Raw genomic sequence first — 18,768 nt, forward strand, 5'->3', positions numbered from 1 at the left:
ATTACATAGTAGGTGCTATATGAAATATAAAAATGTTATTGCTCTAATGATTTGACATTTACATGTCAATCTCATCCTATCTACTTGAATTTCCCCTTGAACTTTACATTCCACTCATATCAAAACAAGTGCAGCTGCAAGCATGCCCTCCCCTCTACCTGCCTGTGCCTTATACTCGAATCCCCACTCTCACACTTCCTCTTGTCAATGCACCTTTTCAGTCCTGACACAGTTGTTCCTCCTTGTAAAGTGTTCTTTGATCTCTACTTATTTTATACACCAACTGAACCATGTGCATAATTCCATTTTAGCAATCAAATAATAATACTGCCAATGTCAGGACAACTGAGTGGTTCAGTTGGTTGAGCTTCTGACTCTTGATTTCCGCTCAAGTCATGATCTCACCGTTCATGAGATCAAGCCCCACATTGGGCTCTGAGCTGACAGCGCGGAGCCTGCTTGGGATTCTCTCTCTCTCTCTCTCTCTCTCTCTCTCTCTTTCCCCCTCTCTCTCTTTCTCTCCTTCTTCCCCACTCACGCTCTCTCCCTCTCTCTCAAAATAAATAAATAAATAAATAAATAAATAAATAAACAAACAAACAAACTTTAAAAAATGTTGCCATCGTCCATATATCTGACTTCCTAGTAAGTGAAATCTCTTTAAAGACTATAGCATGTTATTTTATTTTTGTACCCTTGGCTGATCACTTGTCTGCCCCATAGTGGAGTTTTAATAGACTTTTTTGGAGTAAGCCAAATTCTAAAACATTATAAGAAAAACTGCTTTCATCTTCTAGTACAATTCTATTTATTAATGATATGGTATAGATATTATAAGCACTGCTTGTGTTTGGCCATTTAAAAATTTTCTAATTTATCAAAATTTCTTAAATAATTAAACCCCAGTGAGAAACGGGAAAAAATACACCTTAGAACATCTAGACATTATTTTTCCTTACATTTAATAGTCCTTTTAGGTGTTTCTGAGTTACTAAGTTCAATATAAATATCTCACAAAAGAAAGAGAGGACATCAGCATTCACACATGACCACAAATAGCTTATATTGGTTCTTTTGGACCACTATTAATTAATTAATAACCACTATTAGCTTAATTAAGCTAAAAACTAAAAGAGAATCTTGGCAAAAACAAAGCCTCTTTTAAAAGTTCTCTAGAGGGAACCAAGTTTGCATGAGATAAGCTGTGCTTTTGGAACCTGATTGGCAAGATTCTCAAGAGAACACCTAATCTGTGTCTCTGCTCCTGTGAAGGACCAGACCTCACCCACCTTGGACAGCTGGTTGTCCATTCCACTAAAGGATTTTCTGGCTGATGTGTGCACAGGCATAAATGGAAGAATTAATACAAAATCAAAAGAGCAAGGGGGCTGAATTCAGACTCAAATTAGCATAGTAATGCCTCGTTCCTGTTACCCTGGGGGAAAATCTGGTTCCTCACAGTCTAAGTTTTGATTTACAGACACAGTCCTGTATGCTGAAATTTCATTATCCCCCTCAGAAATGGTACCATAACATTGCTCAGTGAAACAGCTGGACCCCTGTGCTCTGGGGAGCTGTTCAAAATGGCAGACAGCCAGTAAAGCTTCTTGGATGAAAACTTCAAACTTTGGCAAGACTGAGCTTAAATACCAAGTTTAAAGTTTCTTTTATCAAAACAATGCAACCATCAGTAACTGACTTAATAATCACTCTAAGATTAAAAAAATAATTTTCTACAAAAACTGTGTTTACTTGTGTACCTCTTTGCTTAGACACTACAAACTGACAGTTTTCAAATGGAAGAAAAAAGTATCTTCCTTTCACCAGCTCTGTTTGGCAAGTTACATCTTAGCTAGGACAGTTTTAGCTCAGGACAAAATAAGCTTGTTGCACCTGCTGGAGCTTAATTTGCTTGTCATCCTTATTTACAAGAAACAAAAGTCTCTTCGGTATACTGATAATTAAAAACAAATGGAATCCACCAGTTGGAATGGCCCTGATGTTTGGCATCAGAGCTGGCATGGCCCTGCTGTTCCTGCACTTGCCCAGACTCTGACCTTTCCCTGACCAGAACATTCAGCTCAACTTAACTCTGCAGCAGCCTCTCACCCACCCCATGTGGTCCCTCTCCAGCATTCTGCAAGCTGTGCTCTGTGCTTTTACAGAGTGTGGCCCTGGCAACCTGCCGGACAAGCCCTGTGTCCTTTTCTGAATGTACCAGAGCTCACAGTGCACCTGACTCTGAGGTTCTTATCAGGCAAACCCTCCCTAGGGGCCAAATCTGTAAGGATTCAGTGCCAGGCTGCCCGAGTCCTTTTGCTGATCTCTCTGTTCTCAGTTGGAAAAAATCAAGTTTGGTGCAAAATTTTTTTCAGTACTGATGTGCCTAGGCTTTAGTCAACACTAAATAGTGTCAGATATACTCTTGGTTAGTATGTATGTCTCTGTATGTATGTATTTATCTATTTATTTTGTAACTAATCTGTAGAATTTCCATTCTGTGTTAAGGCAAGATGATCTACACATTCTAAGTTGTAATGATGGACTCAATAGAAAAGCACTCCTAAGTAGAGAAACTTGTCAAAGATTATATTACTCATTTTTCCTAAAGGACAAATTTATCATTTTTTATTTAAAATAAGCACACAATTTTAGAGCTGATAGGAGCAGTTAGCCTGAACTTCTTTGTCCCTGGATAAGAAAACACTGCCTCAAAAGAGGCTATGGCAGAGAAGAATAAGAATACAGTGTGATCAAATTGCCAAACTAGTACTCTTCCCCCAACTATGCTACCTTGTCCATGCAGGTCCTGTGCAGACTAGAAACTTGTTCTTATGACCCGAAGTGTGCTGGTTGGACTCTCCGAGCTTGTTACCTACAACCAGTCCTGCAATAATGTACATGCTTCTTTTTCATAATAAAATTACATTTATTTATGCATTAAAGTGCAGATTAGGCAAATTGCCCCAAATTACAAATATCATCTGATAAATGCTCTAAATCACAAAGTATATATTTAAATTCCAAAATATTGGTTTTACTGTGAATTCTGATTTAATTGTATGGGTAATTTCCTCTTCACCTGGGGCTCCAGAACTGTAATCACTTCCTCAAAAGTGAGCAATCACTATGGAGGAGGTGATGCATAGATATTTGTAGAAATCTCATTTCCAGGTTTATCTTTCACAGCTGTCAGAGAGAAAAAAGAAAATATATTTTGTACTTTAAAGAGTCAATTAAGTATGACTGAGAGAAGGCAAAAATAAAAGTTTATACAATATAGGCTGACTAAATTAGCTTGTGGTCTTTGAGAGCATTTTTATAAAGGGCTCCAGGATATTTAGATACATTTTAATGTCCTGTCCTCTTTGGCTTTTGAGCCTCATCTTCAGCAAAATCCTTTGCCAGTCTCTGGTTCCAGTCCTATAATTATTTCCCAGAAACAACCCTAAAGCAGTCAATCAGGATTATTATTCTAAATTACCCTTTCAAAAAAATGTTCTTCTGACCGCATGTGATACTGACCGCATTGGTTTGCATAGTCTCAAAAGATGTATTGGAGTCCTAATCCGGTACCTGAGAATGTGACCTTAGAGTTGGAAATAGAGTCTTTACAGAGGTAATGAAGTTAAAATGAAGTCATTACGGTAGTCTTTAATTCAATATTATGGGTGTCCTTATGAAAAGGGAAAATTTGGACACAGAGACAGATATGCACAGAAGGAAAAAGCAGAGATGTAGGGAGAACACCACTTGAAGATGAAGGCAGAGATTGGAGAGATTGGAGTGGTCCATCTAAAAGCCAAAGATTCCAGCCAATCACCAGGAGCTAGGAGAAGCATGGAATAGCTTCTCCTTTGCAGCTCTCTGAGATAATCAATCCTTCTGAAAAGTCATGTGACTTTAGAGACAATATATAGGTACTATATTTTTCAACTGATCGTTAACAAATAAATTTAATTAACATGTGTAACTGTGAGAGTATAAATTTCTGTTATTTTAAGCCACCCAGTTTTTGATACTTTGTTAACGGAGCCCTAGGAAACTAATACTAATACTAATCATTGGGGTTCTCTTGTGTCTTTTAAGTAAGTTCTCACCTGGTTCCTTGAATGGCCCTTGGCCTAGCTCTTATATATTCCATTTTAGGTTCCAGAGTGCACATCTAAATCCTAAGTCATCCACTCCTCTAAGGCTTTACCAAAAAACTGCATTCAGACTTACTCAGCAATCGAGAAAGGTGGTTATCTCCTCCAGGATGTCTCTTTGTAGAATACTCACTAAATGGTAGTATAAGTGTGTTTTAGATCTCTCATTGGACTAGGCCTTATTCATCCCTAAATTTTTAGTGCTCAGTATGGTGTTTGGAACAAAGTAAGTGCTGTGAATAAATTAATGTGCATTATTGCCTAATGGCTATGGTCAGTTTTCCATTTATAGTATCTGCCTGCCAGGATATACCCGTTTCCACTGGTTGGCCCACCTTGATGTCGACCATTCATTGGCACACACTTCTGCCATGTGAACTTCTTCCCCATTCCTGAGGTCAGTTCTGTACCCAAACACTAAACAACTCGGGTTGATGTAGCAAATACCTATTGTTCTGAATGCCTAAAAACCTTCTTTTGTCTGGGAGCCATCTTGGATAAAGTTCTCTGATCTGGTTGTAGGTTTACCAACTGGGTTCCAGTCTCTTATGGTTTATTCTCTGAGTAAATTGACATGTTTAATAGTTAAATAAAAGCCTAAATGTTATCTGAAAATAACAATAAAATTTTCCATCCCCCAAAAATCCCAAGGCAATATGCAATAAAAAAAAACACAACTAAATGAAAGAAAAAAATGTGAGGAAAATAAAAAATATATTAGTGTTTATCTTCAGATAAGTGGTTTGTGGTTGTCTTTCTTTCTTTCTTTCTTTCTTTTTTTTGCATTTTTCAAATTGTCAAAATTAATCTGTATAACTTTTTTTATTTTTTTTACACTTATTCATTTTTGAGAGAGAGAGAGACAGAGTTTGAGCAGGGAAGGGGCAGAGGGAGAGAGGTAGACACAGAATCCAAAGCAGGCTCCAGGCTCCAAGCTGTCAGCACAAAGCCCGACGCAGGGCTCAAACTCACAAACCATGAGATCATGACCTGAGCTGAAGTCGGATGCTCAACCGACTGAGCCACCCAGGCGCCCCAATCTGTATAATTTAAAAACATTTTTTTTTAATCTTTATTTATTTTTGAGAGAGAGAGAGGCAGAGTGCAAGTGGGGGAGGAACAGAGAGAGGGAGACACAGAATCCGAAGCAGGCTCCAGGCTCCCAGCTGTCAGCACAGAGCCCGATGTGGGACTTGAACTCATGAACAGTGAGATCATGACCCAAGCCAAATTTGGACGCTTAACCAACTGAGCCACCAAGGCGCCCCTAATCTGTATAATTTAATCTATTTTATTATATTATAAATTTTATTGTGTTTCCTAATTACATGTTATAGACTGTCTTTGTTTTAATATGGAACTTACTATCAAATTCTTCAATTGCTTCTGACCAAATAAAATTGACAATAGCCCAATTAAAGCCGAATAATGATATATATTTGAAATTAAACATAAAAAATGTTCAAGGAAAAAATAGGAGTCAAGTAGAGATCAACAAAATAGATAAAATGAATACTTCATTAATTAACTCATTCATTATTTCCATGTTTGTTGAGTTTGTTTCTTGTGTTGGTAACTTTGCTAAATGTTCAAGTCATTTTTAATATGATATAAGCACACAAATTCAGAGCTGGTAGAAATCTAACAGACCATTGAGCTTGAATCATAAGAGTAAATGTCAAAAATGACCTAGAACATATATGAAGACAAACATAGTTCTTGATCTCAATGAGTTAGATCAATGTAACCCAAATAAAAAATTGGTGTCAAAATGTTTCATAGTGTGAAGTCAGGGGTATAAAAGTAGCATGGAGAAAATGCCAAAATGCTCCCAGAGTGAGGGACAGCAGAGAAGGCCTATTAAAGGAACTGACAGTCCTTCTGAGAATCAAAGAAATGAATGGAAGACTTGTCAAGTCACTGCACAAGATGGGATGGCAGGCCAGAGAGAACAGTGCACACAGAAGCACAGAGCTGAGAGATGGCAGAGGGCCTGCTTAGGGAGTGCCCAACAGTGCAGGCTGCCTACCGCAAAGATGATGTTGGTGGGTCTGGGTGTCATGGGAGGGCAACAGGGGTAGAGTTGAGAGTTTAAAGTGTTGAGGAGGAGGTTGCGAACTGGGAAAGTGTGTGGGAAAGTACACAAAACTGGACATTTGTAGGGTCATCACTGATTTTATGAAAAGAGTCTTCTATGCCACGGTAGAAAATGTGGCTTTTATCTCTAAGAGACTGTAATGGCAAAGGATGGATTTAAGCCTGTTAGTAACATGATTAACATGAATGTGAGGGGTAATTCAGTGAAATTCACTGTCCTAATCTAACTGAGAAATGATTGTGGAGGAGATAACAGTGGGAGAGAAGAGGTGAGAGTAGGATACATTATAATAAAGAAGGAGTAGGACAAGGGGCTGAGCAGGACTGCTCTTCATATTGAAAAAGACCAAGATGTCTATGGAAGGACTGTAACTCAAATGCCTTCTGAAATGAGACAGATCATGTCTACTCCAGGAGTGATGAGAGAGAATGGTAAAGACTTTGGTAAACCATAGATGCAGGCCTCACCCCAAGACAGCCAGTTATACATCGTTTTAAAATACAGCCTGGTCAGTGGAAAGCTCTGTGGACTGTACTTGAACTCTAGGCCATGAGTTTAATTGACAGTGATTCTAACCTTGGTGAGTCATTCGAGTCTTTAGAAGAGCTTGACTCAAACCCTTGTCTTACCTTCTAAACATTAATGATCCCAAAATGGAGTATGCAATGGATATATATTTTAAAAAATTATTCAGATGATTCTAAAATCCATCAAGTCCACGCCACCACTGGCAACAATAACCCCTAGTTCTGCAGCTTGAATAGCCTGAGTGGATAGTGATACCTATTATGGTGACCAATAACACAGAGGCATGAAGACATTTTGTGCAAAGGAACTTAATACTAACTTCAAACACACTAAGTGAAAGAAGTCTGTTAGTTACCTGTGTTAAGTCAGATGAGAGTTGTGGAGGAGAATCCAGGGGCTTTTCATATTTTACTTCTTCAGTCATTTTGAGTATCAAAATTAATTAACCACTTGGGCTCTTAAATTAATCAATGTTTTAAATGAAATGTGAAGAGATTATTCAATATAAAAATACTTAGGGTATTCAGGTCATTCTCAGATTTCTGATTTAAAGTACATGCACACTGAGTATGAATTTTTAATAAGGAACTTATACAACCTAAGGAAATTATGGCACTGTCTTGGCCACACATAAACTTTATCCTACTGCTAAAGTGACTAAACTCTTCACATAGCCTCATCAGGAAAAAATTAAAAACAAACGAACGAGCAAACATCTGGCTTCCTAAAATAAACCAAAATAATAGAATTATTCTAACTAGTTCTGACATCCTAAATAATGAAACATGAATATTTCCCCCAAATCCAAATTCTCTAACAATAATAATTTTACAACTTACTTTCAGTATGCTGATAGCTAAAGATTTATAAAAACTCTAATGACAATGTTGCTACCATAAATTTGGTAAACTCTGCCATTCTGTGATTCCTATCTTTAAACACATATATTTTGTATTTAGCTATCAGTCTTCTCTGAAATCTGACCTGTTTGTACTCTTGTTAAAGAGTAGCTGAGTGGGGTGATTTAAATAATAGCCCCCTAAAATATAGCCATGTCTTAATCCCTGGAATCTGTGAATGTTACCATATACAGCTAAAAGGGATTTAGCAATGTAATTAAGTCAAAGACCTTCAAATAGGGAAATTATCATGAATTATCTAGGTGAGCCTTGCATGTAACCCCATGTATCCCTATAATAGGGAGGCAGAGGAAGATTTGAAGACAGAGGAGAAGGCACTGTGATCACAGAGGCAGAGATTGGAGTGATGAATCTGCAAACCAGAGAAGTACAGCAGGCCTAGAAGCTGGAAGAGCCAAGGAACAGATTCTCCTCTAGAGCCCCCCTGAGCTAGTTTGGCCCTGCTGACAACTTGATTTGGTCCCAGTGAAACTAATTTTAGATTTTTGGCCTCTAGAAGATAATAAATTTCTATTGTTTTTAAGACAGACACTTTTGATAATCTGTTACAGCAGCCACAGGAAACTAATACACCCATGATGTGCCATTTGGCATTTCTACAAGGAAATAAGGACTGTCAGGTCTCATTTCTCATTTTGCTAAGTGTAGAAATAATGGTGGGGAAATTTAGAGGTGGATATTGTTTATTAAGTATATGGTGCCTGCTTTGCAGGTAAGCCATCAAGCAGGACAATTCCAGGTTATATGGTGCACAGACAGATGGGGAGGGAACAGAAATGAGTCGTAACTGGTAGATATTTGGAAGTACAAGCATTTCAGTCAAGTTGATCAGCAGATTACAAGGTCCTAAACATGGGGATTCAGAGAAAAAGTCAAGATCCTTCAGCTGTGAGAAATTCTATTACAGATATTTAGACATAGTGGAACAAAAAAAGAAGGAAAATGCAATGGAGGGTATACTGGGAAAGCCACATCTTCTTAAGTTAGAAAAATCTGAGGTGACAACTTGGGTCTATAAATTAATAAACATGAGTCATTGAGAAAATCATTGGGTTCAGATAAACCACAGTATTCTGAGTTTTAAATGGGATTATATCTATCATGTTATATTGTTCCATGTAGAAACCATAGGTTAAGTATAGTATTTGTTTCATAGTAGATAAATGCTTATATGAGATTTTTAAAAAGGGAATCACAAATACAGGGGTGAAATGGCAATAAAGGTGGTTTTGTGTTGTGTTACAGAATTGTGAGATGACAGATATTAAGATCCTTCAGTCTATAATCAGATGGATATCAAGTGGTCCCAGATATAGGATGAGAAGTAATGTACATAAGAAACCTGCAAGAGATTGTCACTGACCTAATCGGTAGTGATCAAGAAGAATAGTGAATTGACTGACAGTTACTGTTTAAAATTTGCCAAGAATTATTTGAATAATTTCATATATACATTTCCTAATCATTTAATCTTTACAATTATATTATACTCATTTTATATATGATAAAATAGAGGCAATGAAAAATTAATTAACCTGGTTACATACATTAATTAGCAAGGTTACATAGGCAGTAGTTACTAGATTTGGATTATTTTTTTAAATTTTTTAAATGTTTATTTATTTATTTTGAGAGAGAGGGAGAGAGAGAATCCCAAGCAGGCTCTGTGCTGTCATCCTAGAGCCTGATGTGGGGCTCAAACTCATGAGCCATGAGATCAAGACCTGAGACAAGATTAGGAGTTGGACGCTTCACTGACTGAGCTACCCAGATGCCTCTAGATTTGGATTCTGACTCAGATTGGTTAATTCAACACATTTCTAAAAGTAGAAGAAAATAATGATGGCATCCTTCTTTGTCAAAATCATTTACTGTGCTCCTAGCTTATTTATTGAAAACACATTTGTGAGTGTTTATCATGAGCCAGGGAAATGGTCTTTAACAATCATGACCAGGACCTTTTATTTAGAACAAATAGCACTAGTTTCTGTAATTCCCTATAGTGAATGTATATACTTTCTTTTAAGACATATGTGCACATAGTTATTTATACCCTCAAAGGATACCCAAACTGTGGACTGCTAGATGTGACTGATCACTATTTCTTATCATTTGACATGTGGCTCTGCATTCCATAATGGTCATCCAGTCATTTGAAATACTCATAGACTGTGGTTCCTAGACTGCCTTACTCACCTCTATCTGGAAATTAGTTCATATAGGTTAGACGAAAATATATTCCAAAATATTTGGCTTTAAATATGAATGCATTCTGGGGGCACTTGGGTGGCTGTCAGTTGAGTGTCCGACTTCAGCTCAGGTCACGATCTCACGGTTTGTAGGTTGGAGCCCTGAGTCGGGCTCTGTGCTGACAGCTCAGAGTCTGGAACCTGCTTCGGACCCTGTGTCTCCCTCCCTCTCTTGCTGCCCCTCCCCCATTTGCGTTCTGTTTCTCTCTGTCTCTCAAAAATAAATAAACGTTAAAAAATTTTAACAACAAAAATAAACAAATATGAATGTACCATAAGACCCTTTTGACCTATAAAATCTTTCATTAGAAACTATCACCCTGGAATGGAATCAATGTTCTTCAAGCTAACTTCTGCCACAGCAAAATATTCAGTGCCCACAACAACTCTGGCATGATGGTATTCTGCTTGCTCACCAGGGACATTTATATCAGCAACAACTTGGTGAATGGCATTTCAGTAATCCAGGAAAGTTAAATTAGGGTTTAAAGTTTCTTCTAATCAAATGTATTGTTCCGCTATTACTATATTAATTCAATATAAGGTCACAAGTATAGACATTACTGTGATCATATTTATAAAATAAATTGCAACTTCTTGTATATAGAAAAAAACCAAGATTAATTTAAATGTAGACATTCACTAACATGTCAGAGTTTATACATTAAAATCAAAATGAGTACTTATTGCCAGATTAAGAATTAAAGATAAAGAATTAAAGTTCCTTGAAACTGTTGCATTTTCCCTAAGAAAAACATCCGACAAAATAAACACAGGGACAAACTAGGAATAAAAGTTACTGTAGCCCCATGAATTAAAATCATTTAGATAATGTGGAAAGCTATAAAATTAATAATTTTCTATGAAAAGAAGTGGGAATTGAAACTGATCCGTTAACAATTTAAAAATGAATTAGCATATTTATATAGAAGTATTTTGGAAATGTATATTATCTAGGATTAAATATTCTATGGTTTTCTGTATTCTATTTGATGAGTAAATCATCTACATGTAGATTTCCAGGGCTTTCCAAAAGACTTCACACTCCTTAAACCTTTTCAAATACCATATGAATCCCTTAAAGGAAAAAACAAAGAGAGAGACAAAAAGATGTGATTTAGCTTCTATCACCACTAACACTTTTATTTCCCCTAGCCTCACCAGCTTTCACCAGCTTCTTATTTATGTATTTATTTATTTGTTGCCAGCTTTTTAGACTCAGATATTTCCTGGCTTGTCTATAACCATCACAGGCTACTATTACCTTGAACATATTGTATCTTTTCTTATAACACTTCAAATATTTTCATAAGAATTTAAATTCCTAACTCTCCATCACATATAACCATAACTGATACGAAATGTGGCATGCAGAAAACATATTTATCTACATCTGTGAAGTTATAAAAACACACTTATTTTCACTGAACTACCTGGAAATAAAAAAAACAGGCATTATTCTACCTGGATGAGGAAACCAAGCAGTGAAACAGAATCTTTTGTTCATATTCATGCAGGAAAAAAATGTGGAAAAAAGAAACTACCTCTAAAACCCTTGGAAGTCTCAAACAGTTGAAGCTCCATTTTCTCTTTCTTGAGAAATATTCACTTTCCAAAATATATTTGGTCTATTTGGGGAATATATTCAGGTACTAATCTCTAACCCAGTCTTTGAGAAATTTATTTTAAACTTCTGCCAAATTCACTGTTTTAATTATGCAAGACTCACTAGTTTAATAAGCCCACTCTACAGCCCACTGCTCAAAGTCTTTAACAGCAGGATTCTAATAGAGCCAGGTCCAACATGCAAATGGTGCCATCTGTATCACCACATCCACTCCAGCAGCACAGCTATTAAATTAATAGTACAGTCTGCAAGATAAAACAGCAGAGATTCCCATCATGTGGAACCAGTTGAGTTTCTGTTTAACCTCCAGCAGATTGAAACACATAGCCAGTTCAGTCATGGCTAGCTTAGTTAATCCATGCCCAAGAGCTGTGTCCAATTTCCCTGACCAAAGGAATGAAGGACCAAAAAAGGAAAGGGAACGGTAAGAAGACATTAGTTCCCTAAGTACAAATATAAATAGGTTTCAATTGAGTAAGCTTCCATGTCCCTGATTGTATAAGGATTGGCTGAGCAGTCTGGAATGAATTCAAACATTAGGATTGAAGACATAATATCTGCTGAATGATTTAAGCTCTTCACAAAAAGGAAGTACAGGAAGTATACTAAAACCGGCATTTTAATATAGATTGACATATTGGTATCCTTTAAGGTTAAGTAGAACTTCTATTACATGAAACTTCACTATTTGCAACTTTGCCATTTACTGCAGATAGTTTTACGTTAGACAGCTTTGACATAATAAATACTAGACAAGATTCAATTTCTATCCCAGAAAAATTATTTCATTTTCTTCCCTTATCACACAAATACAGTAATTATAAGGTTTTAATTTTTGCCCTAACTCACCTAAAAAACACACGAGATTGATCATTGGGGAAACCTGGGCATATTTAGAAATATATCCCTTTGAAAGCTTCCTAGAAGTTTCTTTAAAGTTTTATGGCTACAAGGCCACTCCTGGAAAAGTGATGCTTGATAAAATGAGCAAGACAATGTTCGCCATTATTAATATGCCTCTAATGCAAGATTGCAGTTACTGGATTCATTTGAGTTGAAAGGGATATTAATCATCATGTTGTCACTGTCCATGCACCCCTTGAGGCTGGTAAGAAAGTTGTGGGGCCGTAGCAGTCAGCAGTGAGCCAATAAAATGACTGCATTTCTGTGCCAAAGATTTTAAAGGTTCTAAGTGGCATAAAAAATTCAAGGTTAAAAAAAATTTGAACTCTGACTAATTACAGTAACTTATTCAAAGAAGAAAAAATGTTTGCTAGTAAGTCAAAAATTATATTCACAGTACTATCTCAGTAAGTAAAAACTGGTTGTAAGTCATTTAAAGATTGTCACATGTTTGATTCCAATTATTAAATATTACATATATATTTATGTAATGTTATGTAAGTTAACTGAGAAATAAAGGTGTTCATCTAAACACTACCAAAAATGTTACAACAAGAGAACACTCAACATGAAAATTTTTGTTCCTCCTGTTTGAATACACAAAATATGTATCCTAAACAAAAAAAGAAGAAGAAACACAATATTAAACATTTACCTTTAGGTACTATTTTCCTTTCAGGTTTCTCCTGCTTTTCAGTCTTGTCTTTGTGTATTTCTAGAAAAACATAGAATTTATACTTTAAAGACTATTTTTGAAAATATACAATATATAAACTATAACTGTGATCTAAACTTTAAAATTCCACCATGAAGTCTAAGGTATAGGCATCTAAATGGAAAAAGTCACTGTAAAATGTTGCTACATAAATCACTCACTTATTGAAATAAGGGAAAAAATGAATTTACCTCAAAATTAGTGCTATTTGAAAAAGCTTAAAAACTTGCATCAATGAGGATATGTTGTCACTGTTTTCAGTGCTAAAATTGATCACAAACTATAATTATGTTTTATTTCAATTACTCTCAATACAATTAAGAATCCTTAGTAAGAATGTCATTTAGATTGAGGAAGATTTCATTTTTACATATTAAATTAAGAATTTGTGAAATGAACTGTAACTACCTAATAGGAAATATATCTCAGAAGTATTGAGTCTAAGTTATGTTTATAATCAGAATTTGGCATTGCATTTAACCCATAATTACTGCATGCAGATATGACACATTTCATGGAATAAGTCGGTCGTTACATTTTTTTCTAAATATCAGATTTTAACAAATATATTTAATTTGCTGCTAGCTTCAGTATACATACATTGCCAAGGCTTAGAAAATAAAGTTAATTCTGAATTTGCAGTTAATTTGGATGGAACTAAATTAGATATTAGAGTTTACAAATATGATTACTACCTCTGAAAAGTGACTTAGTCTTAATACCATGGTTTCTCTTTGAAAAATGCTAATGAGATTTACTTATTTATTTATCACAACTTTATTTCACAGATGATCTGAGATGGTGCTAATTACTGTACACATTTTAAATTCTCCGTTTGTAAATGTGAATTTTCATTTTTGTAATTTTTCCAGAAGTGTAAAATCAAGACCAACCATAGGAAAATCCTAAGTATCTTCGGGAAAAACAATTAGTGATTTTCACCTGTTAAGGAGGTAATTATCACTGTGAAAATGTCCTCTCTTTGTTTATTCCATGAATCCATCATCACACTATATTCGGGGCCACCTCTTTACCCTTATCCCATCCCTGGCTTTGATATGGCAATGGAGATACAAAAGAGTTAAGATACTTTATCTCATCCCTGGTAAAATTTCTCCAAGTTTCAAAGAAAGATCTTCAAAGACCACAGGAAACTTACATTTGCTTGTCTGTCTCACCATTTTTAAAAAAAATCTGTTCTCCATAGGTCTCCAAATCTTACTCCAAGTGTGTGTGTGTGTGTGTGTGCGCGCGCGCGTGTGTGTGTGTGTGTGTGTTCAGATATCTGTTAGCCAGTTATCATCAGTCCTTTTTAAGGTGGGTGAATCATTATTTGGGGGTGGAATAGGTTATTCTGTGCAATCTATGATATTTAGCAGCAACCCTGGCTTCTCCTGCTAAATGTATGTGGTAGTTCCATCCCCTGTCATGAAAAATGAAAATGTCTTTAGACATTGAAAAATGTCTATAAAAAATGTCTTTAGACATTGCCAAATGCATTCTGTAGGGCAAAAGGAGCCCTAAAGAACGTGTTCAGATGACTCAGGACAGTATTTATTTTGATTACCTTGTGCTTTTGGTTTCTGTAGTATTTCTCTAATTATGAAAGAAGAATAGTGTTGCACTATACTAAAGTATCATATAGAGGTATATGTGTAGAAAATTTTCATCTGTGTTCAGTTTGCAAAAGCAAAATAAAGTTGCGTCTTATCGGCTATAGGCAATAAAACTACCATAAACCTTATTTAACACACACAAAGAATTTACATTTTTAGAACTGTCTAAACATATGAGATAACCTACTTAATCACTGTTACTTTGGACCTGCACTGCCTGGCAATAGCCACAGGACTCATGTGGATGTTAAAGACAGGGTATGAGATTAGTCTAACATTGAGATGTGATGTAAGTGTAAGTACATACTGGATTATGAAGATTTAGTATAAAAAAAGATGTACAATATCTCATTAATGATTTTATATTAATAACATATTGGGATGGTATGATTTGGGGCATATTTAGTGTGATCATTTTATTTGTGTGGCAACTTGGGCAGACTACTATTCCAAGTCATTCAAATGAACACTAATCTAGGATTTGCTGTGAAGGTATTTTACAGATGTAATTAAAATCCCTAATCCATAGACTTTAAATAAGAAGATGATTCTGGATCATGAAGTTTCCCAAGGAGGAGAAAGAAATTCTGTCTAGGGATGACAGCTTTGGTCCCTGCCTGTGGGTTCAATTTTGCCTGTGATTTTTCCTTTCCTGACTGCTGTCCTATGCTTAGCCAGTCCCCACAATCACATATGCCAATTCCTTGTGATAAATTTCTTAATATATAAATATATCTGCATAATCTCCTACTGGTTCTGCTTTTCTGGTTGAGCCCTCACTGAGACCCTGATTAGGTTAAATAAGACATGTCATTAAAATTAATTTCATATTATTCTTTTTACATTTTAAATATGTGGCTACTTGAAAATTTTAAACTGCGTATGTGGCTCACACTGTATTGCTATCAGCCAGTGCTGGTTTAGTCCTAGGAGTGGGCAAACGACCTTTGAAAAACCTTAGGTCATCCACAGAGTTCAATCTTTTACAAATGAAAAAGAAAACTTGAAATTCTCCCTTGCCAGTACTATCTTGCTTCCTCCTTCCTATTCAGATCAACAGAGGCCGCAAAGATCGGTGCCTTGTATAAATCAGGCCAGTAAAGCAAGTAAAACGCCAAAGATTTAGAGTAGTCTGGACATGCTAAGGGAGTCACCTTTAAGAGATAATTTCTTACTCCTAGTTGGGATTGATTTGAATACAGAAATGGGATGAAATCTTCTAAATTAAAAGCTTACTTGAAATGCTACCTTCATTGTGAGAGAAGAAGGTCTTAAAGTTGTCATTTAGAATAATATTCTTCCTTTAGAGGTAAGTGCGTGTGCGTGTGTGTGTGCATGTGTGTGTGCGTGTGCATGCTGCTTGGGCAAACCTGTCAGAGCCTCCTACCCTAATTTCATTTGGGGAAATACGCCGGACAGGGTGGTGTTTTGTGGGACTAGACAACCCATGTTCGTCCATGGCTGGGTTTCCTGCAAGGCAGGTGGATGTTTGCACATAAGAGAACAGAAATAAGAAGCAGTAGCAGGAGCCAGCTCGGCACCCCTTAACTCTAGCTCCTTTGTACACAGCAGCATCCCATCAAAAGGGAATGAACTGTAGATTGTGATCAGCATTGGAATGAGCAGAAGTCCATTCTAGAGGGAAAAAAATAAAGTGAGAGAAGACAAATCTCAACAAGGTTGGGATCAAGAGCACCATTCATGAAAAGGCAGGGGGAAATCCACTGATTTCCAAATACACGGAGAGAGTTAACTCCAAGAAGGAAGGTAAATGCTGGCATGTTGGATATATTTCACTACACATTTTCCTTAAGCGAAAATATAAATAAAATGAAACTAAAAGAGAATTAGACTGAAAAAATGGCAATATATTTCTGAGTATTTGTTTTTTACTCAACAGTAAATGGAGCAGACACAACCCAGTTCTATAACTCAGACCAATCTCAAGGATAAAGCCCTATTTTTTTTTTTATTTTCCTGACTCCATACTTCAGTCTTTTATGAGGACAGTCTCATGGCTCTGGACAACTCTACTTAGATTTCTCATAAGTGGAGGCAGGGATCATGGATTAAAATACACACACATACACAATAAGATCTTTACAGGCCACAATGAAATATGATGACTTACACAGGCATTTTCTAGTGTGCAGGACTGTCATCAACTAAATTTTTAACTCACTCGAAGACCCTTAGTATTTCTGTAGAGGCAAGTGAAGACTCACACAGCTAACCTTATAAAGGCATACATAGGCCTACATTTCTCTGCTTATAGAAGACAAAAGAAATTTATTTCTTATGGTTGAGACTTAAGGATAAATTACATCTCTCTCTGCATGTTTTACTGCAACACTGAATTTTCTTTGGTGACTGCATTCTATGGCAAGTGTCAATGCCTGTGGCTATCAGATGCCTGGAGAAACCAATGAAGCCTCTGCACATGTGCCAGTTCTATCTCCTTACACTTGAGCCAGGAAATGATAACCATCCAGGCTCTTGTCCAATTGAGTAACAATGTCCTTCCAATTTAGACTTCAGAAGGATCTTTTTCTCACAAGCAAATGATGTTTGATTTGTTATTCTCAACTGCTCTTTCCAGCTAAGAACCATTTATATAAGAACGTAAAATTAAATTTTAAAGATTCAAGTCACTAAAGGTAGAACTTTATCGTCCTATGGTTTTCAACAAATTTCCAAGAAAAATAAAATTCCCTGTATTATATTACAACTGGCTTCCAGTTATTTGCTAATTTCCATGGACTGGTGAATAACTCCATTTTGTGTAATATGACAATAATGTATAATCGCATAAAATTGCATTTAACATCATGACACTGTTTAGATACAGTTCACTTAGACCTGCATAAATCCTGGGTACAAGGGCCAAAGAAGAAGATCAAAGCAGTTGTTATTTACCTCCAAATATATGTGTTTTCCAATTAGATTAATGCCCAATGTCTATTAAGACATTATAATAAGTCACAGCACCAGATGCCAGTTGGAATCATAAGCCGTTCTGGTAACCAGTAAACCTTAAAGATTGTTTTGTGGCTGAGAAGGCACAGAAGTCAAAGTGTCTCAATCCAGGTGTGAGACTGTCCACAGGCCCTTAAGGATACAAATCTGTATTTGAATTTTGAGAATTGGAGAAGGGAAAAATAATATGGAAGAAGAGCAATAATTATCTCAATGTGTCAGGAGGGAAAAAGGAGTCATCAGTAACCGTACCTTAGAAGAGTGGAGCAGTACTCCACTGATGTTTACAGTGTTGGTAAGGGTACAATTGTACTAAAAGATTTATGAAAAGGGCAAGTTATCACCACAGAATGTGGGGAGCATAGTCCAACTTTTTTCACTACTCCTGATTTTCCTCTATAGTTTTCCTCCACATCTACAGGGAAGTATGAATAAATATAAGACATGGAGAAAAATAATAAGGTCTCCCTTTAAATCCTTATTTTTATTCATCTCCCACTCTAAAACTAAAAACATTTGAAGTCATCGGAAAACTTTATCAAGCTAGGCTCTAAATGCATTTACAAATTTCCTTCATTTAAGGAACTCAGAAGATTTAAACCCTGGCTTTTATGCTTTATAATTCAATGAAGATAATAAGGAAATATACCCTCCTCAGTCAGGCTGTTTCTCTGAAGTTCAAAGCCAAACAACCAATTAGGTCAGAGTCCAACGTCTCTGAGGAGGTGTTAGTCTCAGCACCAGACTTGTGAAGTGTTGGGAAAGTAAAAATTAGTAATATTGAGATGTTTCATTATTTCTGGGTTGCAATGATCATTAAATGATTATTTTAATAATTGTCATATGAAAGCTGGTATAAATCTATGGTATTCTAATATAATTAAAATATGCATTTTTTAGAAAAATTAGACACAGATAAGTTATTCACAGATCTATACAAAAATATATCTGACATGTATTAAAATACAGCTTAGTGGTTAAGATAATC

At 36.0% G+C, this 18,768-nt stretch overlaps 1 protein-coding gene across 3 annotated transcripts in view; it reads right to left on the reverse strand.

The window, feature by feature from the left end:
• Positions 1 to 18,768, reverse strand: part of TRDN (triadin) — a 275,510-nt gene that overhangs the window by 166,011 nt on the left and 90,731 nt on the right. For all 3 annotated transcript variants that reach the window (XM_049652957.1, XM_049652955.1, XM_049652956.1), the window contains exon 5: positions 13,129 to 13,188. In XM_049652957.1, coding sequence (XP_049508914.1) covers positions 13,129 to 13,188 — 60 coding nt within the window. The remainder of the gene's footprint in view (positions 1 to 13,128; positions 13,189 to 18,768) is intronic.

Source organism: Panthera uncia, assembly GCF_023721935.1.
Source record: "Panthera uncia isolate 11264 chromosome B2 unlocalized genomic scaffold, Puncia_PCG_1.0 HiC_scaffold_24, whole genome shotgun sequence".
NCBI lineage: Eukaryota > Metazoa > Chordata > Mammalia > Carnivora > Felidae > Panthera > Panthera uncia.